The 25,225-nt window shown below is 41.2% G+C and overlaps 2 protein-coding genes and 1 long non-coding RNA gene across 8 annotated transcripts in view; 1 reads left to right on the forward strand and 2 right to left on the reverse strand.

Moving 5' to 3' along the window:
• wrap73 (WD repeat containing, antisense to TP73) overlaps positions 1-379 on the reverse strand; it is a 14,600-nt gene extending 14,221 nt beyond the window's left edge. The window contains exon 1 of the mRNA XM_084365997.1: positions 179-379. The gene's annotated coding sequence lies outside the window, so the exon portion shown is untranslated. The remainder of the gene's footprint in view (positions 1-178) is intronic.
• Positions 1-24,929, forward strand: part of tp73 (tumor protein p73) — a 27,268-nt gene extending 2,339 nt beyond the window's left edge. The window contains exons 1-14 of one of the 4 annotated variants that reach the window (XM_084365994.1): positions 1,986-2,007; positions 3,989-4,084; positions 4,512-4,662; positions 9,517-9,765; positions 18,009-18,195; positions 18,460-18,575; positions 19,176-19,285; positions 19,679-19,821; positions 20,121-20,209; positions 20,403-20,530; positions 20,752-20,906; positions 21,069-21,201; positions 22,549-22,642; positions 22,928-24,929. In XM_084365994.1, coding sequence (XP_084222120.1) covers positions 4,026-4,084; positions 4,512-4,662; positions 9,517-9,765; positions 18,009-18,195; positions 18,460-18,575; positions 19,176-19,285; positions 19,679-19,821; positions 20,121-20,209; positions 20,403-20,530; positions 20,752-20,906; positions 21,069-21,201; positions 22,549-22,642; positions 22,928-23,329 — 2,016 coding nt within the window. In that variant the 5' untranslated portion in view covers positions 1,986-2,007; positions 3,989-4,025 and the 3' untranslated portion in view covers positions 23,330-24,929. Of the gene's footprint in view, positions 1-1,985; positions 2,008-3,988; positions 4,085-4,511; positions 4,663-5,609; positions 5,689-8,292; positions 8,653-9,516; positions 9,766-18,008; positions 18,196-18,459; positions 18,576-19,175; positions 19,286-19,678; positions 19,822-20,120; positions 20,210-20,402; positions 20,531-20,751; positions 20,907-21,068; positions 21,202-22,548; positions 22,643-22,927 lie in introns of those variants that run through there. The other 3 variants (XM_084365993.1, XM_084365996.1, XM_084365995.1) reach the window with 3 other exon arrangements.
• LOC311264849 overlaps positions 18,505-25,225 on the reverse strand; it is an 83,536-nt gene continuing 76,815 nt past the window's right edge. For all 3 annotated transcript variants that reach the window (XR_014623495.1, XR_014623496.1, XR_014623497.1), the window contains one exon: positions 18,505-18,594. This is a non-coding gene — a long non-coding RNA (uncharacterized lncRNA). The remainder of the gene's footprint in view (positions 18,595-25,225) is intronic.

The following is a 25,225-nucleotide window of genomic DNA, read 5'->3' on the forward strand; positions in this document are numbered from 1 at the left end:
ATGAAGTGATGTCTAAGACTGTAGACTGATAGAAGCCAACACTACATGCTAACGGTAAAGTTAGCTGTTACCCGTGTTGTCACTGGACTCATTCAACACTAACGTTAGCATATAACGCTACTAGCAACTTAGCAGGTGGCAAACCTTCACTATCGTCCCATTCAATGCTTAAACTTACCTCTAATGGCAATTGCGTCGCTTTGTCGGTCAGATAAGAGACGGCTAAATGTCCCACAATGAGTTCAGAAAAGTTTTATTGTTGGCATCATCGTCCTCGGGGTGCGGGCTGTCGATGTTTCTCCAACTGTTGCTAGTTTGTTTGTATGAGCGAATGACAACACACTGGAGTCGTCCAATCAGCATCGGTCTGCTGCGTGTTGCCTTCTGGGAGATGTAGTTTATCACTGTGTTTCTCTTTTTCCGGCGTGTGTGAACGTAATGTGTGCGTGTTTATGTGCGCCTTTGTACCAAATGAATATAGACATATACGCACCAATGTTATTTTCTTCTATTGTAAACTAATCAGTTTGTGATTTTGGTCTAGATTTGATATTTTCATAGTCTAAACTCTATTCCCTTCATATTTTTCTTTAAGTCATAGTCGTTTTATAGTGTTTGGTCTATTTTTTTTATTCACAAGAACGTGTCTTGCAGTCTAAGTAGGAACCATTGAATTACTTTTTAAAACCATCACCATTGTCGAGCTTTGCTGAGCTGGTAAAGGTTTCCCGCTTATGTGCGCCCCAAACCGCGCTACCTCCTCCCTGCTTCACCCAGCGCACATAACGCTTCACCTCCTCCTCGGTCTCCCTCAGCAAACCTCACACTTCCCTGAACAGCATGCAAATCAGTTTTCCTCCCGATTCCTCGCAGTTAATTTCCTCCGAAAAGTCAATCATCTCTAGCTGCTGTTATCATACTGTAAACTCGGTCGATTTTTTTGTTTCTTGTTGTGGCTGTTTTTTTATGGAGGGTCACTTTCTTGGCATGTTCGATAATAAACAGGCAGGTGCTCGGCTCAGCATAATTCTTGGGTGTTTGGACTGGAATAATAATAACCTCCAGGTACGTTGATTTACTCTAATGGGCTATAGTAGAATTTTAGATTTTCAAGTCGTAGCATATGTTTTTGTTTTGTTCATTGAGCAGGCCTTTCACTTTGTCGGCGTTCAGTTTGCAGGATGTGACAGGCTAAATGTGAAAATTAATTTTCTTAAATCGAGATTATTGACAAGAAAGGCCCAGCTGTCTTGAGAATTGACTGTATAAGATCCAAATAATTTTTTTACAAAGTTTTAGTTTTAAATCTTTCTGGATGTTTTGTTGATTTGATTTTGCAGCAGCTCGTGGTATGGATAATAGTTTGTTGAGGGTCTGCGTTATGTGTTTTTGGTTTCGAGTACCCTACATAAAATAGGCCACATAATAATAACAACAATAATAATGATAAACATGTGTCTAAATAAAAATGCAGGCCTTTGATATAATCCCTACAGTAGACATATGCATAATTGTAGGCTTATAATAATGTCGACATTTCGATTTTTGTGTTCAAATTATTAATGTTGGAAACAAAATCTTAGTGCTGTTAATTATTTTTAGCATATTGCTCAGTATCATTCTTTGTAATAAATATCAACAAAAGGCTGAGTTATTTATATTAACGCATAATATAGTTTTCATATTTAAATACATTTCAGTGCTTTGAATAACGAGAGACACCCAGTGAATCATGAGCGGCGACAGGCTCATCCTTTGAATCCTCATATGAAATATTTCACTAGGGGCTGTGGAGGATCGGGTCTAAAACAATTTTAAAATTAATTTATTCTCAGTTGGGACCCTGTATTTTCTTGCATAAAGTGGCCCTGGGGAAGGCATTGTGCATAAGTGTGTGTGTGTGTGTGTGTGTGTGTGTGTGTGTGTGTGTGTGTGTGTGTGTGTGTGTGTGTGTGTGTGTTGTCATGGGTTCCGTAACCCCGGAGTGGAGACGCAAAGTAGAGACAGGTGAATATCAGAGACAATGTCAAGCTTTAAAAAGGATTGTGTGACATTTAGGCAAAGAACCAGCAGAGGCCGTGCTTACAGACACAACACGGGCGTGGATATTAGAAATCGAAGGAAATTGGCAGATAATCGAATATTTTAACCAAACGCTCATCGATGCACATTCATTTTTGTTCATATTTAATTTGCACTTTACTGTTCCAGAGCTTCTATCTTTCTATCTTCAACGTGTTTATGGGCAGCGTTTGATTTTATAGACCTATGATATAATAAGTTATGCCTTCTTCAAAGGCAATATGTAGGCCTATTCATATTTCCCACTCTGATTAAGAAAACCGAAAAGTCCCAACATGCGCACGTCCATACAGATCACAAGCAGCCTAATAGATAATCATTCATTTACAGTTTTTCCTGACTGATGTTAGGACTAAGTGAAAAACTCGTCAGTGTCCAGGTGGAATCCCAATTAATGTGCCCAGAGCTCTGAGGCCGACCCGCGGTCTCTCCTCTGCTCGTCCTGCAGTGACGCCTTGTCAGATCCCCTGCGCCAGCACACGAGCTGCTCTGGGATCAGACGAGGCGGCACTGGAGGTCGAGCTGGGAACGGGAACTGGTTTCTGCGGCGGCAGCCACCTCGGGAACAGCGGGAACCTGCAGCCGCAGCTGCTGCGGAGCAAATGATGTCTGCGCGCTGCAGGCCTCTTTAGTGCTGTAGTCCATCTTGTTTTTTGTTTTGTTTTTTTCAAGTCACGTCCACTGGATCTTTTAGCATGAATCTGAACTTCGTCACACGATCTGTTTGAATAAAAGAGAAAAAAAACAACCTTTGTGATGACATCACTTGAGATGTTTACTGAGCTGCATATCTTCAATCGATTGAGGCCAACAGTGGAAACTGTCACATGTAGATAAGGTTAGGCTACAGTAAAAAGAATGAACATTTAAATGGACAGGGCCACTTTCGAAATACACCTGCAGCAAAATTAATCATTACCTAAAGATGATCATTCTTTTTTTATTTTTTCCATTTATGTGTTTTGCGTCTTTAAATGCACCTTTGCCACATTTTTTTCTTGTGCAGTCCTTCAGAGGGGTTACTAAGGAGATATGACGCGGCTGTGGTTTGCAACTGTGATTATAGTAAACTTTGGTACGACCGAATATGCCCGACGGGGTTTTGTGTTGGATGTGATCAAACTGGAGAATAGATCGAGAACTTCCGTTTTTCAGCTTTACGCGGCAGGCCTGCGATTCATTTGACTTTCTGTTCATGCGCAAGGCGAGCACGGATTAATTTGGAAACTCGAGGTATTCACAAAGAGGCCCGGATGCTCCCCTTGCAGGTAGCTCACATTTTCTAAAACCTGTAAGGTCTTTCTCATCTGCTTTGTCAAAAACACCGAGTTCTCTTTCGCTGGATCGAGCTGCGATCATTCTGCAAACTGTAGATTCACTTTCTGTTTGGGTTTGGTCAGTGTCGGAACACATTTAAAGGCTGCAGTAGAGGCTGTGTTATTTGAGAGTCGGCGGAGGTGATGCTCAGACTTTGCAGAGGGAAGAAGAAGGACGCTTCCCCTCGGAGTGAAACGGTGATGAGGCGGGCAGGTCTGGGCACGCGCAGGCCCCCTGACACCCTGTGCCACCTCACTGGGACTACATTGGTGTGATCACACCTGGATGAATGCGTGTAGCCTATTTGTGTGTGTGTGTGTGTGTGTGTGTGTGTGTGTTTGTGTGTGTGTTGAACTGCTTCCTCTCCATTTTGAACACTGATAAAATGAGTGTATGAACCAGTAGTTTGTTTCCAGTTGTAGCTTTTTAAAATTTTTAAGTCTGTTTTACTGTAATTTAATTTAATTAACTCTTGTTTTCTACGACCATGCTTATACTAAATAAGTCTCTCTCTCTCTCTCTCTCTCTCTCTCTCTCTGTGTGTGTGTGTGTGTGTGTGTGTGTGTGTGTGTGTGTGCATGCTCTGCAGAGTGATCTGCCCCTCACCAGACTATCTATCCTCTAAGATGTCCCAGTCCACTGTCACTGAAGACGGAGGCACCTTCGAGCACCTGTGGAGCTCCCTGTGAGTGTCAACAACACCTGCTGACGAATGTTTTACTTTCCGTAGGCTCGATGAACATATTTTCCAAGTGACATCATGGTTTTATTTAAAATTTGAAATGCATCAGGCACGAATACAAAACACATATGATTCTGTCAGCACCAAATAGATTATTATATACTCATAATTGACAAAAAAAATGAGCTTTAACTTGATACTATCAGTCCATAGAGCATGAGGGAGAAAGCAATGTCGTTCTTTAATGCTGGATAACATTTTGAAGAAATTTAAATATTTATTAGAACTTCTCTAGTGAGATAATTCAAGTCAAAGACAAACAATTGCTAGCATTTTCAGCCACTCATCTCTTGCTTAAACTGTAAATAATTATATTATTTGATATTATATTTAACAATATACACGTATACCTGCTGTTGTGTTTTCACAGGGAACCAGACAGCACCTACTTTGAGCTCCCCCCAGGCAGCCAGCCAGGCGAGCGCCCAGTGCCTTCCACCAGCACACCGGGGAACCACCGCAACGCTGCCGAAGGCTCCATGGATGTCTACCAGCTGAGGGACATGAACGACAATGTGATGGTAGGAACATGGGCCAACTCCAGTTTTGCGGTCAATCTTTGTTTTATCTTGAGAAGCTGCACAGTATTTCTGTTACCTGATGGTTTTCGTTGTGAGCGCGAGCACAGACACATTGACCCATGTCACTTTTGGTGACTTTACTAGACTTACATTCATTAGACCCTAACAACCCTAATCCAAACCACAAACCCAATCCTGAACAACGGCCCTAAAGAATCAGCATTTTCCCAATTGGCAAATCATTTTTTTCAGCCTGTCAGAAACAAACAAACACACACACACACACACGCACACACACACTTCCAAGATCCCATTTTGTTTGAAGCAGCCTTTCACTTTTTCCCTCCAGTGTTCAGGAGATTCCCTCCTATGTAGTTTCCCTCTCCTCTGCAGCCTTTTCCCTCTCTATCTCCCTGCTGAGCAGTCTGTAGGGACTGCATGTGTGTGTGTGTTGGGGGAGGGCTAATTAAACCCCAAGCCAGGACCCCTTGCTGCTTCACTGCCATCTGTAGGGCTGGGGTGTGTCTATGTGCATCAACTAACATGCACTTATGCTTGCAGGTGTTTTCCCGTGCATATTTTTGTTGCTTGGTGTAAACGTCATATGCATCGCAAGTGTCTTACAAATGTAATTCTTTTACCAATGTTCTGTTACAACATATTTGCAGGTTCATCAAGCACATTTTACTTACTTTATCCATCTCTGTCTTCCAAATATGAAATCAGAAGTCACTCTTGAACACACCTTGGTTCCCCCTCTAATCTGGAATATTGGTTGGATCTAATCTTTAGGAGGGCAAGCCTGGGCCTGCCTGGCCAGTTAATGAATAGTCATGACAGAAATAAGGGGGCGGAGGGAGGATTTGTTGTTAGATGCAAGGCAAGTTGAGAAGGCCGTCAGGCAAGGGAAAAAAGAGTGGAGAAGAAGAGAGGCAGGACGTCTCCTGTATCCCCCATCATGTCCTGCTCCACAGAGGGGTCAGACGGCCACGGAGGTTCGGACTCTTGCAGCCACCACAGCAGAGTGTAAGTCCTATAAGGGCCAGGACACTTCATAGAAACCCTCCATCTTATCTTTCAGGAGGCTTAAGATGCTGTGTAGTGTGGTAAGTGGACCAGAAAACTGTTTTATGTGTTGGCATATCCAGGAGCTTTATAAAACTGTTTGAAAATAGTGTCTTACTGGTCTTGTAGTGGAGATGTAGAAGTTACTGTATGTGGTTGAGATTGGTGGCAGTCAAACAGATGGAAGAGATCACCTGTGCATGCTCATGACTCATCAGCTGTTTGAGAGTGAGCTGACATTTGAAAATCAGGCCTGTGCTCTCTTTTACTTTTCATGCATGCGTAAGTGGTAGTAGGATTAGATGTATTCCCAGTTTCTATATCATTGCATTAACAAGTTGGATTCATTTAGGGAGATGGTTGGTGAGGCATGCACCTGACATTTTGGTACGGTCACATGATGCAAAGGCAAGCTGTGTTTTTACTTTCCGTCATCTTTCTCTGACATTAACCTTGAAGTAAGTCACTCTGAAGATGTTAGAGTAATCTATCAATGTTTACTTAAAATGTGTTTAAAATAAATACAAATTCTACTGGTTGGCATGGATGTGGGCCTCTTGAGAATGATGGTATATCTAGGTTATGCACACATGCTAAATATTCCCAACAGGGGGCGACCGTCCTACATATCAGGCCACATTTCACCTCCTCTCATTCTCACCTCTGTTTAACACAGCTGGCTTCCTTTAGACATGCTCCAGTTGTCATATATGATGCCGTGTCATTCATTGATGTAGCCTAACTTTTCATTTTGGTCCTGTTGTTTTCCTTAATTTAGCAGAGCCACATGACAATCTGTGTGACTCTGTGTGAAACTATAGAGTCCGGTTTAATGAGTAGCTGTAAACAGAGGCCATTAGCAGAGTGATACTCCGCTTATCCTCAGCCTATTATGTTTCAATCATCTTGACAAGTGAGGGGTGTTGTGGCCGGCTTACCTAGGTTTCTAAATGTTTTGAGCCTTTAAAGCTCGGCTTTGAGCGGCAGCTACCGGGATGGCTGCCCATAGGGGACATCAGATGCTGTTGGGATGAGAGGCTTAAACACTTACACACAGTGAACACACACACACACACACTTGCTCACACAGTGGCGGCGGAGGTTTTTAGCTCTGTTTCAACTTGTCGCGAATCGAGTCTAGGTATTAAGAGCAAGCACACCTGTGAGTGCATGGGTCTGTGTGACAGTGTGTGTGTGTGCATGTGTGTGTCAAGTGGGTTTTTTTCACATACACCTGGGCTCACCTTGTGTCTGTAAAGCGCCTCTCACAATATCTGTAAGAGGACGATTTCAAAGGTGGTTAACAGCTGTCACATTCTGTAGCTTCCCTATTTTCCACTGACTGACATGAGACATTAAAGACTTTTGATTAAGGCTAGCGCAAACAATTTTTTATTGATTCATCTGAAATGTTTTTTTTCCAAACCAGCACTCAAAAACTTAAAGATATTCAGTTGGTTGTCATATATAACAAAAAAGAAGAGAGAAAGAAATAAAGAAACGATGCATAGATTATTGAAGTAGTGTCGAACTGAATTTCTGTCGACTGACTAATCAGTTAATCATTTCAGGATTTTAGGCTGCACAACTAGAAGTTAAACAATTGAACAGCTATTTGGCATTAATTGTCTGAACCTAGATGTCTCCCATGTGTGTTGTGCTGCTCGTACCTGAGTGAGAGTCGACGTATAGATCCAAACACCCACGCATGCCTGTATCCTCATTTAACCGACACAGTTTGTTTTAAGTCTGGGACATTGACCCTTCCCTCTGCTTTCATCTGACGTACCATGACACGGAAACACATGAAGTGTACATATTATACATATTGTGCAACTTTGTCTCTGCTTTTGTGTCTGTGTGTGTTGTCAGTGTCTGAGCTGAGGGGCAGGATCAGGAGAAGTGATGCTGTGTAATGCTCTTATAACTTAAGAGTGTGGTGTAGTCTAAATCTAAATCTGAAGTCTAGTTGAACATGAGGTGTGCAGTGAGGGGGTGGGGGGTAAGGTGAAAGATTGTAGTGCTTATTTGTTTGCAGCTTACATACTCATGTTGTCTGATATACTGACAGTGCTTTTTCTGAATAATCAACAAGTGACTGACGGGTCACAGGGATCAAAGAGGTCATTTCCTGTTAAATGTTCCAGCTGGAGAGGGCATTTCAAAACTTTATTAGTCCTCTTTGACAAAGTTTGGGCAGACAGGATGCATTCTTTCAAATTGGCGGTACGTTATGTGTACAACATAAATATTAATATCTGAATCCCCATGAAAAAGGGGTAAATAATATTCCCTGTCATTACTGTATGAGCTTTGATAGATTTCAAGATTTTAACCAAAAGTAAAAACAAAAAATGTTCAGCCCTGACTGCTGATTTAATGCTATATTGATATACAATACTGGTTGGGTGGTGACCCTTGAACTCCTGTTCTTTCATGTGTTTTCCTTCTCTCTCTCTCTCTCCCTCTTTCTCTCTCTCTGACTCTCCGTCAGACCAGACAGTGTTTACTTAGTGCAGGCCTTCACAAGGTGTTTTGGAGCATGTGCGTACATGCGCCCCGGCATTGCCGTCTAAGTCCGGGCATGCCATAATTAGAACGTCGTACCATTTTTTGGGTTCCCATCCCTCTCTTTCCTTCTCTCCTTCTCTCCCCTCCTCTCAGTTTATAGTTTCTCTCTCTCCACACCAGTCCTCACCTTTTTCCCCCCCGTCTATCCCTGGCTGCACATGTGTCTGTCTGTGTGTGTGAGTGTGTGTGTTTGTGTGTGATTGTGTGGTGTGTCTACTGATGCACACCTTACTTGAACTCTCTGGTTTGGCTATGGTCTCGCGCTCTCTTTGCTTTGCTGTGTTTGGACGTTTCTGACGGAAGAGTTGACAAATGAGACTCAAGCAGTAGAGGATGTACTACGTGAAAAAGAAGGTAACAATTCTTTTTTTCCCCCGCTCACTGTGCACCACTTTCAGTTATTTGCCTTATATCTGCACTGTAGATGCAGAAGGGATAAATCTGGGACTATTTTGTTATATTAGTGATTTTGATTATTTGTCTTTTCATATTATTATGTGTTGGTTGGCTTGTCTTGTTGAATCTGAAGCAGCTGATGCTAAAATGGTTGGATAATGGATTCCCTGTTGGTCAAAGAAAGTAATTTTGTGGTGCTGATAAGTAGAAGTTTGGCAGTAGGACTGTTGTTGGCTGTTTCTGCTTTTTCGACTTTTCTGTGTTTTTGTTCAAGTAGCGTGAGAAGGAATCAACACATGAGCATGGATGGTAATAACATTTTTTTCTTTCTACAGTAGCTTCTGAGTCCCTGTACAACTATATATATATATGGGCCTCACAGAGTGTTAACTTTGACAGGGCAACAAATCTTCCCTCTGCTCAAACACAGTGGAGAAGACAAGAAGGGAACGGCAGGCAATTAGGCAGATTACGCCCGTGTTTTACAACTTGCCTCATATAGCCCGAAGGTGGCTACTGTGGGGACCTCACTGCAACTGCCACACACTTACACTCATTCTCACACACCCACACACACACAAACACACACGTTTGTGTCTGTGTAGGTCACACAAAAGTGCTCAAAAGGTGATTTTGGACACCTACCCGGACAGTTACACATGCACCCGTCCCACACACTTCCCGCAACTCACCCATCCCAGTGTAATCCGACCTCCCTTTAAGCCCCTGTGTCTCCTGCACCTCTACCTGTGCCCTCCCTCCGTCTCTCTCCTCCCTCCTTCCTCGCCTCCCTCATTCTCGTCCCTCTTCTTCTCTCCACAGTCCCAATACAACTTGCTGAGCAGCAGCATGGAGAGCCTGGGGAGCCGCGCGACGTCCGCCAGCCCCTACAGCTCCGAGAACGCCTCCTCGTCGGCCGTGCCCACCCCCTCACCATACTCCCAGCCCAACTCCACCTTCGAGGGCCTGTCGCCTGCCCCGGCCATCCCCTCCAACACCGACTACCCCGGTCTTCACGCCTTCCAGGTGTCCTTCCAGCAGTCTAGCACCGCCAAGTCTGCCACATGGACCGTGAGTACACACACTTTCTTGGCTTTGGCATGCTGTTTGTGTGTGTGTGTGTTTCCTTCTCTCTTCTTTCTGGCCCTCTGTCTTACTGAGTAACTATCTTGCGCACACATAAACATGGACACACAGACATACTTTCACACACACACACACACATGTACGCACACTCACTCAAGCCAGCACATGTTGCAGGCGTGTCGCGTGCAAGAGAAAGTAGTGCATCATTCAGTGATTCATCTTGTCCTCCACTCACCCCCCGCAGTCAAATCGTATGTGATGAATGCAACAGGGAGAGTTCGGTGCGTGGTCAGGAAAGTTTTTGGTCCCATGTGTGTTTTGTCTTTGTAGACAGTTCTAGCACTCAATTTGTCATTAGAGTCCATTTTATTTTAAAGCACATGGTTGAATATAAATTTCAGGATTTAGTTAGTTCCCTTTACAGTATAAGTGTAAGTCTAGGAATTAATGTGTCATATTGCTTCACTGTATGAGATCAATGCAGATAAAATATATGACAATGTAGTGGTCAAGATCTGGTATTTGACTTTCAACTTTTAGGACACACTTTTAAGACTCCACAGGTTGATTTGCAAAAGGGACAAATTAACACGTTAACATCTATTGTTCGGAAAATAATTCCTCTCACAGCTGATGCTCTTTCTGCCAATACACGGTAGCAGTAGTAGTACACTACTACATTTTACCATTCAAAATAGGATAAGAACAAACAAAAAAAACATGTACTTAGGAGCTTAGGGCAAGACTTCACCAAACCACACAACTACTTTGTGATCTGATGGTGGTGAGAGACAGGTGAAACGGGAGCTGTGTAATTTGTCATGACACGACAAGAGGTCTCCGGCTAGAGAGGTGTCACCTCCAACTGTCACACAGTTGACCTCCCTGAAACAAGAGAATAAATAGACAAACTGTGTGCGTCTTCATGTGTCTCTGAGCGTTCAGGCCTGTGATGGACCGAGGGGCTCCTCAGCGGCTGTGTTTGCTGGAAGTAACCATGCATGGTGGGCTCCTTTACTCAGCCCTCAGTGATGTAAGAAGATCCCCCTCTAAACATTAGAGCGGTGGTCTTTGACCTGCCGCTTTTCTCTCTCTGTCTCTTTCTTCCTCAGTGCTTAACACACACTCATGGCTGTCACCTGTGGCGCCTAAAGTTTCGCTCCGTCCTCTCCTAAAATACGTCTGTCAACTCCTGTCTCTCACTCCCATTCTCTGACTCACGTTTTCTCACAGCCAAACTACACTGACAGAAAACAAAGGACAACACGGAGAAAAAATTATAGTTTGTTTTACCTGAGAAATCACTGCAATGAAATGAAATCCTGAAATATGGCAGGAACATGTTTCAACCTGTTTGGTTAAACATGATTATTGCTACACTGCCCTCCAAAATAACGTCCCGTATTCTCCTATTAATTCACAGTTTTGAATGTTCTTAATAACCTGATTAAGGAATTACATCAAATCAAATCAGTTTTTCTTTTACTTTGACATGAAGGGTGCCTGCCAACAGAGCATCTGATTCAGTGTCTCAACTCACTGCAGTCCCTCCTACTGCTTTGCAACAAAATAAACGGCTTTGGTTTGCATGGATAATAGTTTGAAAATGATCCTAATTCTGAGAACAAAGAAGGCGGCTTCAAAACCACCTGTCAGCAGTTTTTTTTTTGTAACCAGGAGAGGAGAGACAAAGGAGTGTTTGACTGGCACACGACTTAAGATGCAGATGATGGCGCAGCAGAAAAAGGATTGTGAGGAGACCTGTGATTATTCAGATGCCTTTGCTGCCATTAAACAGGAGGGATTAAAATGAGGGAAAAACTGGGTGATTTTAGCTTTTGCTGAGTTTAATTTAATGCATTGTTTTAACTTGCACACCCGGTTATAAGATCAGCAAAGTATCAGAGGATGTGTTGAAGTGTTATTACACAGTAGATAGGGAACAACAACGTTTTCAATGTGTGAAATGATGCATGTGTTCCTGTAGGATACATTTTGATACCACTGATGGCCTTACAGGAAGCTTTAGAAATGGTATAGTTTCTTAAAATGCAAGCAAAGAAATAGGGTTGCAGCTAAAAATTATTTTCATTGTTGATCAATCTGTTGATTATTTTCTCAATTAAGAGTGTTTTGGTCTACAAAATCACAGAAAACGGTGACAAATGTTCAATGATCAGTGTTTCCCGAAGTCCAAGATCACATCCTCAAACATTCACAACCCAAAGATATTCAGTTGGTTAGAGAAAGATACACAGAAAAGTAAAGAAACTGGAAAATATCTGCATATAACAATCAGGAATAATTAGTAGTCAGCAACTAATCAACGTCTTGTTGCAGCGCGACAGGAAAATTAAAAATGAAAGTTTGATCATGTTTCACAGAATAAACAAAGCCAAGAAAACCAAGTGTACATAACGGTTTTCCAAGGTTTGTTCAAGCTCCAGGCTCAGATCACATCAGTGAGTTGTTTTAGAAGTGTTAGTTTTAGATTACGGTCAATCCTGTTCAGGAATGACCACATTTCTGAGAATGGGAAGGGATTCCCCCCAAAATAACACCAGGAGAGCATGAGGATTGGTGTGTTTCTAATGTGTATGCACATCTTGGTGTGTGTATGTATGCAAAATTCAATGGGAGGCCCAAGTTTGGACATGCTTGAAAAAAAGGATGACTATGTGGACCAGACTTAGTCACCTTGTTTATATGAAAGAGTTAACAGTCTCTGGTTTTCAGGCTTATTTCTTGCGGCCTCAGGCAGTGGGGAATGCCAAGCGCCATAGGGGCATATTGACTGTAATCAGCTACCAAGCCGCCCCCCATCCCCACCCCTCTGCCTCCCACTAAGAGCGGGTGGCATGCAGTACTTTGGGAGATTACGAGAAATGCCTATTGCATCAAGCATTTTTCATGAAATCCCCGCTTCTCAAGTTGTCAACTGAATGATTGACGGAGGTTAGGTTTGTGTCTGCACACAACGGGCCACCACCTCAGAGAAGAGAAGAGAAGAGAAGAGAAGAGAAGAGAAGAGAAGAGAAGAGAAGAGAAGAGAAACCTGGAGATGATGGGAACAGAAGACACAATCATACTGTTTCCACATACAGTAAGTCCATTCAAACCCATGTTAAGCTAGTCTGGTAATCCTCCAGTCCCCCTCCTGTCTCGTCAAGACGCCGTGCATTAGTGATAATAGCTCTGAAACTCTGCCGCTCTCTTGCCTCTTGAAGATGATTCTTGGCTTGGACGCACTGTGACTGGAAATGAGATCTAACACCTCAGCCTTGTCAAATAATAAGACCTCTTTCCGTACACCTAGACTTTAGTTTATGTGTGTGTGTGTGTGTGTGTGTGTGTGTGTGTGTGTGTGTGTGTGTGTGTGTGTGTGTGTGTGTGTGTGTGTGTGTGTGCGTGTGCATGTACAGTATGTGTCAGGAGTGAGGGGGTGTGATGCGGTGGCTGCGGGCTCAAGCATGCACTGCACGGCGGCTTGTCAGAAGCTGCTCTTCCCAGCTATTAGCCTCTCTCTGTTAGGACACAGGTCCCAACACGCCCTGCACAATGCACCCTTCCCTTCCTTTCCCCATGCATCATCCGTGGCCACATCACCGCTGGCCTTCCTGCCGAGCAATGGATTGAGGGAAACACACACTATAAGGCAGATTTTTCACACAAATTTCAGTCCTCAGATGTGTTTTATCAATGCCAACACACAGGCAAGTTTGATTCAGATCAATTTGTAATGCAAAGTGCTTTTTATAGAAGTTCAGTATATGAAGTGCTTCATCTTTAAGCCTTTAGGATTGATAGCTAACAGTGTACATTTTCCAGTATCAACATTGGCCAGGAAATGCTCTGGATCGTGGGATGCCATCAATCCAGGACACTTACACATTACTTTTACAATCTCTATGGACTGTGTCAGTACGGTAAATGCATCCTTGAGAGTATGGTGATTGCCAGTCAATATGAAGCTATTCAACATACTGTTTACAGTATCTGATCTGTCAACAGGTTGAAAAGGTTGGGATTATTTTTTTCAGATCATATTTGGCTCAGATAGTTCCCTCATCACCAACACTTTCCAGTGTAGTTTCTAATTTATTGCTTTCTAAGGCAAAAATGTTTGACAAAAATATTAGGTTTGAATGACTCAGGGTTAAGTCTTTAACTACAGAGAGCCAGGTTTAGATAATTACTGTTGTTAAAAAACACTAAAGGTCATTACATCTTTCCTTATATCCTCATCAGTCACATAGAGACAAACAGCAATTATCATGACGTCAAGGAGGGTGAATGAGATTCTCCTATTTTATATGTATTTGATTCCAGCATAATTACAGACTGTACAGAGTTCAGCGTAGACTGAGGGGTGTACAACATGCATACTCTGTGTGTGCACGCGCGCGTAAACGTATTGATATTTGGACAGTTAAGCGAATTTGCAGCGGGCATGCTGTTGCTTGTGTATATGGATGACAGCCTGGCAATTATCACCATGTCTCCAGGAGCCTGTCGGGACCTGCCTCCACCGGTCCACCGTGTAGAGGCAGAGATGGATGGATGGATGGATGGATGAATGGATGGATGAATGGATGGATGGATGGAGGGATGGACGGATGGATGGATGGATGGATGGATGGATGGATGGATGGATGGATGGATGGAAGGATGGAGGGATATATGTTTCTATTCCAGAGACGATTAGTCGTTCAAATTACATTGTTTCTATTACATCACATTTTCCTAGTAAAACAAAACTCCCTGATGACCTCAAGAAATGTTAATTATGTGGAAGAAAACAAACATGTAGTCTGGTCTGGATTAAGAAGATGAGGGTCTGCAGTGCATGAAGCTTGGTTGTAAAAAGACATAGTGGTTCTTTGCAATGCATGTCCGTTACAGGTAGTACATTTTGTAATATCTCACAAAATTGTAAACAGATTTCATTGAAGATTGGTGGAAAGTTTGGTATTTGGCCAAGGTTAATAGGGAAGATTCAGGAGACCTTTAACAGGGATTTCTTAAATTTTTGAGCATTTAGAAATGATTACTGTTTATAATGAAATATTTCTCATTCCCTTTCAAAATTTCCTCTTCCTGCTCACCTTGATGATTTTTTCCATATCATTGACAATGCAAACAATCTCTAAGCCTGTCATTGTTTTTGTTCTCTCTCTTTCTCCTTCCTCTCCGACACTTCATCCTTCTCTACGTCCTGAAACAAAGCCAAGTTTTTACATCACTCATGATCTCTGCCTGTACAAGAAGATACACATCAGATACTGTAGAGTGTGTTTTTTTTTTATTTTTTATTAATGCGCTTCACTTCTGGACTCACAGATTCATGTGTGTGTGTGTGCATGCCTATGTGTCGTCGGTGCATGTGCACACTAGTCTGTGTGGAGGACGAGTTGAGACGTCTCTCATGGCATCCCATGGGAAGACTGAAGACACAAAAAGTAATTTATGACTTTCTCGTGCACTCCGAGGTGTTCAAAAACAATATCACCACACGCTGATCCCTGCTGATCCTGCAACTTATCAACTGATCCCATTTTTTTCCTCTTTTCTTTTTTGTGGATAAAGAACTACATTTGTTTGTCTACAATAGTTCCCTTTAATCCTGGGCCAACAGGATTTTAGCATGCATGTGGTACTTCAAATCATTATTGACCACCAATCAGCTGGCACCATCATGGCTAGAACATAAGCACCGTATCTGCACGTGTAATATTGTGGCTGTGTGAGTGTGGGTCAGTCAAAAATGGTAAAGGGAAATAGTTGGAGTGTTTGTGACAGAGGACACAGTCTTGTTTTTAATGCTTGTCCTCCTCCTCAAAAACCTTGAGTACTCAGTTAACCCGCTCCTTGTCTTTGAAAATGACTGATTAGCTCATAGGACTGAACATGTCCTCCAATATGAGTAATATTTATTTGTCAAAGTGACGTTATCATTGTGTAATAATGTAGATAAATACAGATATTTTTCAAACTCATCTTGTTGTCTCCTCATGCGATGTTTATCATTGCATTAGCGATGTAGGGAAAAATACTAAAACACAAAGTCAGTGTACTTTCTGAATTCTTCTACACAAACGCATACTAAAAAAGTTGTTATTCATTTTTTCTGTTGCGATCGTTCAGTTTTCGAGATGTTATTGTTGCTGCAGGAAAAGTCCCCGGTCTGTAAATAAGAAATCTGTCTGGCTGTTACATCTCAGAGAAATTATTTATTCATGGTATGGAGGCGCTGTTGAGACTTGTCAGCGAAAGCTAGGTGGGAAAAGGTAATGTTTTGCACAGGTATTTCCATTACCCTAAAGGGAGTGCTCACGCCTAAGGGTGTGTGTGTGTGTGTGTGTGTGTGTGTGTGTGTGTGTGTGCGCAGTGCGTGTGTGTGTGAGAGTTGGAAAATGTGCGTGTTGCTTTGAGGGGCTTAGTAACGGTGTCACAACAAGGAATCCAAGCAGTTATTGGTGTAGGGCTGAGTCTTTCCCAGCCAGAGGTTGTCTGGAGGCAGAGCTAAATCAGAGTTTCTAAAAGTTTCTACACTTACATTTGAAAAATTTGACTGATGCGTTGCAATAGAAAAATCCAAAATCTCCATTATATTATAGAGATTATATTATATATTTCATATTATATTTTAAGGATCAAAGTCCAAGAGTTCACAAGGAAAAACTGAGAATTATCCTGCATGAAGGGGGAGAGGTGTGTTTAGATGTGACTTGTGGGATTAAAGGGGTGCAGCACTAAGATATTTTGGAAAGGAATAGTTCAATTTAAAGCTGCAGAGGCCAAAATATAACTTTTGGTCTCTAATAATTGTCAAGTTCAAGTGGATACTACACTTCCCATAATGCAATTCAAACAACATCTTTTGTTAGACTCTTCCTGCCTCCTAAATGTCTACTTCCTTCAAACTCCATACTGCCACTTAATACAGGCTTTCTGGTAAATCTGAGACAACCCCGATGACATCATGAGGGTTATTTTTTGAAGCTTGGGACAGCTCCCTCCAGAGCCGCAGAAGACTTTAACAAATGTTTTCACAGAGTCAGTAATGCTCCAAGTGATAACTAAATGTATATGTTTCAAAAATGAACTTTAGCTTATGTTGTGTAATTTCTCAAGGCCAGTGATAACAACAGATGTTGTATGTGTGACAATTGGCTAACAGATCTGGTTAATCCCAGGGTTCAGGGTTTCACTCAAGCACTAAAAACAATCTCATGTACGATTTTTTTTTCTTACATGAAAGCTATCAGTAAGTCAGTAAGTGGTTCATGATCTGATGAAATCCTCCAGAACTTGATGTTTGAATTATTTTTGTCATAGAGTGCGCTGTGGCATTTGGATTCAGGCGTATTGTAGCATGTCCACACAGGACAACTGTCTTCTCAGTTTTTTTTTCCAGAAGGTCCCTGTTTGATTCCACAGAGAAGATTTTTGAGATTTCACGATTGTGTCGGGGCATGTTAAGGCTTTTTTCATCCCTGGTCCTGGTGTCTTAGGATGCATCTGTACGGGTATTTACACACATATAAATAGCCGTTAAATGAGGAGTCATTGCAGACTTGAAGACAGCTTAACATTATTCTTATTGAACTTTACTGTAACCTACTGTGACTGGCAGAGGTAAAATACATTATTTTTGTTGTTCACCTGGAACACACCTGAAACCATTTTTTCCAAACTTTCCTTTTGAACTCACACTTCTCCTCTGCCAGCTGTAGCATCTCACATTACTACCCACAACCCAGTCTGCTGGATAATAATTGTTTATTCATTATAATAACACAGTAATTACCTTCACTACACAGATGTAAATTTGCTGTTGACTGTTTTACAGTTCTCTTGTATTTTCCCTTTCATGCACTCCCTTTCCTCAAATAACATTTGTCTTGCAGTTATGATTTTATGTGACAATAACAGCATCTTGTGGTCACACCCAACTATTTTATCATCATATTATTACCCAGCTCTTTATTTGTCCACCTTCTCCTCTACTATTTAAAGTACTCCTTTAGCTGCCATGCTGATAGATAACTGAGTGGCTAAGTTTGAAATATGTAAATATAGAGGCACTCAGTGTGGCTGACTGATTGTGAGAATATCTAAGACAGACAGATCTTTCATTGTTGCTTTTTCGCACACTTGAAGTTGCTTTTTATTGACCCTTTTCACTGACTCGAGCCTCTCTGTCCCTGTGCTCTTATCCCACCCAGTACTCTCCGTTGCTGAAGAAGCTCTACTGCCAGATTGCCAAGACCTGTCCGATCCAAATCAAACTGTCCTCCTCTCCTCCACATGGCAGTATCATCAGAGCCATGCCCGTGTACAAGAAGGCGGAGCACGTCACAGAAGTGGTCAAACGGTGCCCCAACCACGAACTAGGACGAGACTTCAATGACAGTATGAAGCCAGATTATTTCACCATGACCGCTTGAACTTGGATATTTGATACTTTTCTCCAAAATACACCAATAATTCTGAGTTATGAAGCCAATCACAGTGATAGGAGAGGATACTTAATTCACTAATCTTAATTTTGGTGTGATTTTTGCCCTAAGCCCAAACATTTTGGGCAGTAATCTTTTAATAAACAAGACTGGTATGTGTGACACTTTGACTTACATGAACTGTGTCCTCACCTTTGCTCTATCAATTACTCCATAGGTCAAGCAGCCCCCGCCAGTCACCTGATCCGAGTGGAAGGGAATAACCTCTGTCAGTATGTGGATGATCCTGTCACTGGTCGGCAGAGTGTCTTCGTGCCCTACGAGGCTCCACAGGTTGGTGCTACATCAGCTACTGTGTATTATAAAGACAGAGACGCACAGTGCATTGTATTAGGTTCCTTATAGGGACCTCGCTGGACTTTAAACTTTAAATTTTGATCTACAGTGAATGCACATAATATTCCCAAGTGACAGTGACTCAAGTCCTCATCTATGTCACAATATATGAAAGATGTCCCTTATATTTTGTACATTAAGCCCAAATATTGTTCAAGTCTCACAATGGATCGGTCAAGTTCATACCAGAGAAACAGTCAATTTCAGCGAAGTTCTTCATGAAAAGCACATCTATAAATAAAGATACCAGGCATGTCCAAACAAGCACAAGTGTGAGAAACCATCATGTCTGCGATTGTGCCTGAGGAGGTAAATGAAAGCACGTTTGTCTCCCCTCACATCAGAGAACACTGCAACACTGCCCTCTGGTGGTGATTGGGTCACATTTACTGTAAAATGGAGGGTTTGCTTGTGCGTTGATTGAAGTTGTTTGAGCATTAAAAATCCTGAAATTCCCTTGTAAGTGTCAAAGTCTAAACACCCAAAGCAACAATATTAAGATGCCTTATTGGTAAGATTCATTGCTTTGTGTTTCAGGTGGGGACTGAGTTTACCACCATCCTGTACAACTTCATGTGCAACAGCAGCTGTGTGGGGGGCATGAACAGGAGACCCATCCTCATCATCATCACTTTGGAAACCAGGGAGTAAGTCAACAGTTCACAGTTCATAAACACAGACGGATAGTTCAGACAAGGTTCTTCTTTTGAATTTAACAATTCTCAGCTCTGTGTTATTTCTGACCAACCCACAGTTCAATGGGATTTGCAAAACATACACATCAGATTATATATACTGTGTCCATTACTACATATATTTAATTTTCAATACCAGTTACCATGATAATGTGCATTTTTTTCTAGCAAAAAACTTTGATTGCAGCCAGAGTATTGTGTTATATTGAGTGCATTGATCCAGCAAGCTTAAGTAAAACTGAATAGTAAAGACATACTTGGACTTGGAGAAAAAACATTTCATCAGAGTTTTCTTAACAAATTTTACTTGATGAATATATTTTGTATTTCCAATCATCTCTGCAGTGGTCAGGTGTTGGGCAGAAGGTCATTTGAAGGTCGGATATGTGCGTGTCCTGGTCGAGACCGCAAAGCAGACGAAGACCACTTCAGGGAACAACAAGCCCTAAATGACAGTGTGGCCAAAAATGGCAGTGCCAACAAGCGCAGTGAGTTGAATTACCCGACACGATCATGTTAACTGCACTTTTAAATGATTAAAGCTATTACAAGGAACTTTCATTTTTTTTGTTGAGTTTGTTGGCCCCTTTTGGAAAAAAGAAGACCACTGAACAAAGTAAACTTTGTTTTAGTACCACAGCTTAGCTTAAAGATTCATGACTTTTACATATCCTGGGTGTTGGTATACTTTCAATCAACCAAAATGGTCCAACATATCTTGGTCCTTAAGATTGTAAAAATGTGTTTTAATTCTGTTTGATTGCAATTCTGTTTCTGTCGTTTCCAGATCTCAAACAGAGTCCACCAAATATTCCCAGTCCTAATATTAACCTAAGGAAGAGGCGGCACGGAGAAGAAGAGATTTACTATATTCCTGTAAGAGCATTTCACACACTCAATGATTTTAAATTGCCCAAATCATTCATGATTGAATGAATAGGTACTTTGACTGCAAAGAGTCAAATACCATTGTTTCAAACACAAAAAAACAAATGAACCCTAAAATAATAATAATCCCCTGGCAGGAAATAATATGTTGTCTAACTGTATGTGCTTGGTTTGTGTGTAGGTCCGTGGTCGTGAGAACTTTGAGCTGCTGATGAAGATTAAAGACAGTTTGGAGTTGGTGGAGCTGGTGCCACAGCCGCTGGTGGACTCCTACAGACAACAAACACAGCAGCAACTTCTGCAGAGACCGTGAGTCACTCCAATATGATCAGTGGATCCGCCAAAGTCCCATAAAAATACACTGAAATACTTAAATTTATTTATGATGTATCTCATAAAACTTAATACAACCTCATAAAAGCTACAATTAAGTCTTGATGATGTCATCAATGTGTTGTGAAGTGTCTTCACAAACTCACAGAAATACACACACTCCTCTAACCACAGCCACATTCTCCTCTTTTCTCTAGGAGCCACATAGCATCCCCGTCCTCTTACTCTCCACTGTCCAACATGAACAAGCTTCATGCCCACGGCGGCCTCAGCAAACAGCCCTTGGTCAACCAGCTGGTGGGGCAGCAGCCCCAGCAACATCACACTGCCCCCACCTCCATAGCTCATATGGGTGAGTGATTATGTCAGAGCAAATCAGATGTAGTCATAAAACATGTTTCCGGCCAATTTGTCGTAAGAAGTCTGATCAGAAAATATCAATGAGAGAGCCTGTTTGTGGCATTTTAGTACAGTTCTGCTCATTATTGTATTGATCACCCCTCCTTTCTCACAGGTTCAAACATGCTCAACAGCCACCACATGCAGGCCAATGGTGATATGAATGGTGGCCACAGCAGTCAGACTATAGTGTCTGCTTCCCACTGCAGCCCGCCCCCTCCGTATAATCCTGACCCCAGCCTTGTCAGGTACCTCACCCTCCAATGACACTCCTTCTTTATCCTACTGTAAAGGGCCAGCAGACAATCAGATGCACTTGTTGGGTTATAATATATGAATCGGTGCCCTGTTGAAGCCAAAAGAGTTAGTGTTTGGCCATGTTCGTACAAACTTTTCAAATAGATTTTAGGAAAAGTTCCCTTTTGGAGCAAAATGTGTCTAGATGGAACTGTGTTATACAGTCAGTCTGATTTGATTGATGCTGCTCTGTAAAAGCTTGCAATTACATCGCAAATGTCCACACAACCATGGCTGGTGCAATAATGAAGGTCCACTGGAGAATTGGCTGCATGGAACTAATGTCTATACTACATAATAAAAACTGGAAAAAAGACAAGGTTTTGTTTTGGGAGCTGGTTAATTTAGGAATGTTTTAAGTGAAAATAAAAGTGTGTTAGCTCCTCATTGCATAAGCTAAATATCTAAATCAGATGTGTTGATTAGGTCCCATTCAAAAACAGCACAGCAATTATGTCTATTTACTCTGGTCATACTGTCAAGCTGCTCAAGAGTTGTAGACCTCCACTATGGCTGCCAGAGGGTTTGTTATGTCACGCAATAGCGCAAACTGTGTGTCGCAAACATCTAAAATCATTCATACTGTCACTGTGTATACAGCCATCCTTTGCAATGCACTACAGCGAATTTTCTTCAAAAGAAATTTCCATTGTTTCATTTCTTTAATTTGAATTTTAAACAGGGTTTTTTTCATATTTTTTCTAAGATAATGTGTCAATGCAGTCATTTTAAAACTTAGACTTTGCTTTGCAATTTTAACATTCTTTTAAACATGTTTCCAGATTGTTATGTTTTTTTGTACAGTTACATTGCACAGTTAGCTTACCTTTCCATTACACTGTGTATGTTGCCAAAACTTTTACATTTCATGTATTTATAATAAAGGTTCTTCATCAAAGCAAGAGTGGCCTTATGAATCATTAATAGAAATGCATGTTTGTAATTTTACTTCCTGAGCATCAATCAAGATGTATAGTTTCTATACACTTGAGGTTAGACCTGATGACCTGTGATCTAATTCTTTCACTAAGTTTGGACAAAAACTAATAATAGCTTGAGTAATTAGAATAGTGAAATAATGATGTTACATAATAGACTGAGGTGCTTTTATATTTAGCTCTTTCTAAAAATAAATGCTGAACCTAATTATCAAGTATATCCTTTATTCTACTCAAGTACAGCTGCACTTTTCATTAGTGTTAATGAAGTAGATTTTTTTTTATATTAAAGTCCTACTTCTAGCTTTGTAGCTGTGGTCTAATAGCAGTCTAAGCAGCCCTGCTTTTCTCCCCACACAGTTTTCTAACCAGTCTGGGCTGTCAGAACTTCATTGAGTACTTCACCTCCCAAGGCCTCCAGTCTATCTACCATCTCCAGACTCTCTCCATGGAGGTAACCACTCTGTTCGTGCATTCACAATAATAAAAAAAGAAACAGTGAAGGAAAGAACAAAAAATGGTGAACGTAAAACAATAAGGAAAGTAAGTAGAAGGAATTTTGCTTAGACTTACTAAAGGTAGCCTGTGGAGTTTTTCACCTCTAGCAATTTGATGAGTAGGCTTCATATATTTTGAATCTATAAGCTAACACGAAATTGCACATGCACTCTTTTAATTTTCTTGTCTTTTTTCCTACATTCTTACACTCCTCCAATGTCTAATTTTGTGTCTTTACCAGGATTTAGGTGCCCTGAAGATTCCGGAGCAGTCCCGCCTTGTCATTTGGCGAGGTCTGCAGGACTTGAAACAAGGAGCTCCGCTCCAACTGCCTGCCTCTAATCATCACCATGACTATCACGGCCAGCAGCTTCTTCGCTCCAGCAGCAATATGGCTGCCTCTGCCATGGCCGCCATCGGGGCAGCCGGCGGGGAACTGCAACGTCAGCGTGTCATGGAGGCTGTGCACTTTCGCGTCCGCCACACCATAACCATCCCCAACAGGTCAGGAGTCGTTGGAACATCAGGGATGACATCAGCTGCCGACGAGTGGGCTGACTTTGGTTTTGACATGCCCGACTGCAAATTGTCACGTAACAAGCACTCCATCAAGGAGGAGTTCATGGAAAGTGATGTTCACTGAGCCCGAAAAAAATCTTTGGACTGTTTTGCTAATATTATTGTACTGAGTAAAAGCATGCGGATCGGGGTCTTTAAATGTGCTTTTAGGTGTTGCTGTCACATTTCAGTCAGTGATTTTGCATCAAGTTCCATTTTGAATTGGGAACATTTTCAGTGTGTTAATGCACTTTCCTGTGCAGTCTTTATTTTGTGCTTTAAAAATTGTTCCACCCAGAAGGTTGACGAGATGACAAAAGAGGACATCTCAAGTCTAAATAGCAAATACCACTGTGGCAACAGCATTGTCAAGGCAATGCTGAAGCTAAACATACATGGTTTCGGACTATACTTTGGATACTCTGATGAGTGTGTGTTTAAAGAGGAAAATGTTGGGGTTTTTTCTGGAAAATGGGGTGTTGTTTGGTTGCACTGTGCAATAATACATGACACATTTTTCAGCATCTAATTTCATTTATGGTGAACATAAGATGTAGCAATTGCACAATCGCACTAATGTCACAGTAGACGTGTAACCATTTCACTACTTGCTAGATTCAATTTTGTGTCTGAAAACAAAAAAATAATTCTCAACTGACTTATTTATTGTACTCTCAGTTTACCCTTCACCTGTATAAATGTATATACTGTATCTTGTAAATGTTTTGGACTAGATGTGGTTGAAAAGGGGTATTTAGATTCAAGATGGTGTATCTCCTGTTTGAAACAAATGTATAGAACTGAATGGCAAATCAGACTCACAACTACAGGAAGACAGTCCTGTATATTTCTAACGATTATGATAATGTGATGACCTCTCGTTCAGTATACCCTTATCATTTCATTGTTTAATGGGCTTTTGTATTAATAGCATGTATTCATGAAAACTCCTAATGGAAATCACATTCAATACGTAATATCACTGCATCCATTACTTTTTTATTAAGTCATAGGACATAATGTGTTGATTCTTATATACTGTAATCGCAAAACAGTTGAGAAACAAAATATCAAAATCAGTATTATATCTTAATAACAGGGATTCAATCAGAATTGTGAATAATAAATTAAAAATAGCATCCCTGTTTACCAAGACACAATATAAGACAGTAGCATTTTCGTCCTTCTCTGTGTATTGTGAAAAGCCTTGCAGGGCAAGGTCTTCATATATTGATTACAGCTTGTTGTGTATCTAGTATGTTTCTTCATGGCACTTGTTTGTGGACATTTAATAGCAACATTCCAATTTCATTTCTAGGTTGCCATGCAGCATGATTAATCCCGGTGCAATTCTAGTAATGGTGTCAAAATAGTCTGTAGTAACAACATGACTTTGTACCATGATAATGATTTGTTCCAAACTTGCAACCATTTTCGTTATCAAGGCCTTCTCACTGTCAGACACACATACTTTCACCCACTAACCACCAACTGGTCAAAGAAAGAGCACTTTAATGCTTTGAAAGTAAAATATTTTGTGCTTATGATGATCAGTATTATGCATTATCACAATGTAAAAAGAAATAGTGATTGTTTTGATATTTCTGGTAAGTTTTTTGTTATCTGTTTTGTTAAGATGTGTAATTATATAACTATTGCTGTTCGTCGGAGTCCATTAGTTTCAAAGGTTGTTAAATTGTGTTTTTTCTTAATATCATGGATATTAAAATATTTGACTTCCTTTAATGTCTCTCTTTATCAAACTCGAAAAGGTTTTAGACTCATTTCCGATCTGAGTTTTATTTGAATGAACATTTAATTGTCAGTGGAGATGCCATAAATCTAGGCAGCGTTTAATGAGATATGCATCGATCTTAAGATGCTATTTAGGCTATTTGTATTTAGTTAATCGAGTATGGGAGCATACTTGTGTTCATTCATAGCCCTGCAGTCTTGAGTCTTCAATCCTATCGAGGCTCGG

The sequence above is a fragment of the Pagrus pagrus genome, assembly GCF_965226575.1.
Source record: "Pagrus pagrus genome assembly, chromosome: 11".
NCBI classification, from domain to species: Eukaryota; Metazoa; Chordata; class Actinopteri; order Spariformes; family Sparidae; genus Pagrus; species Pagrus pagrus.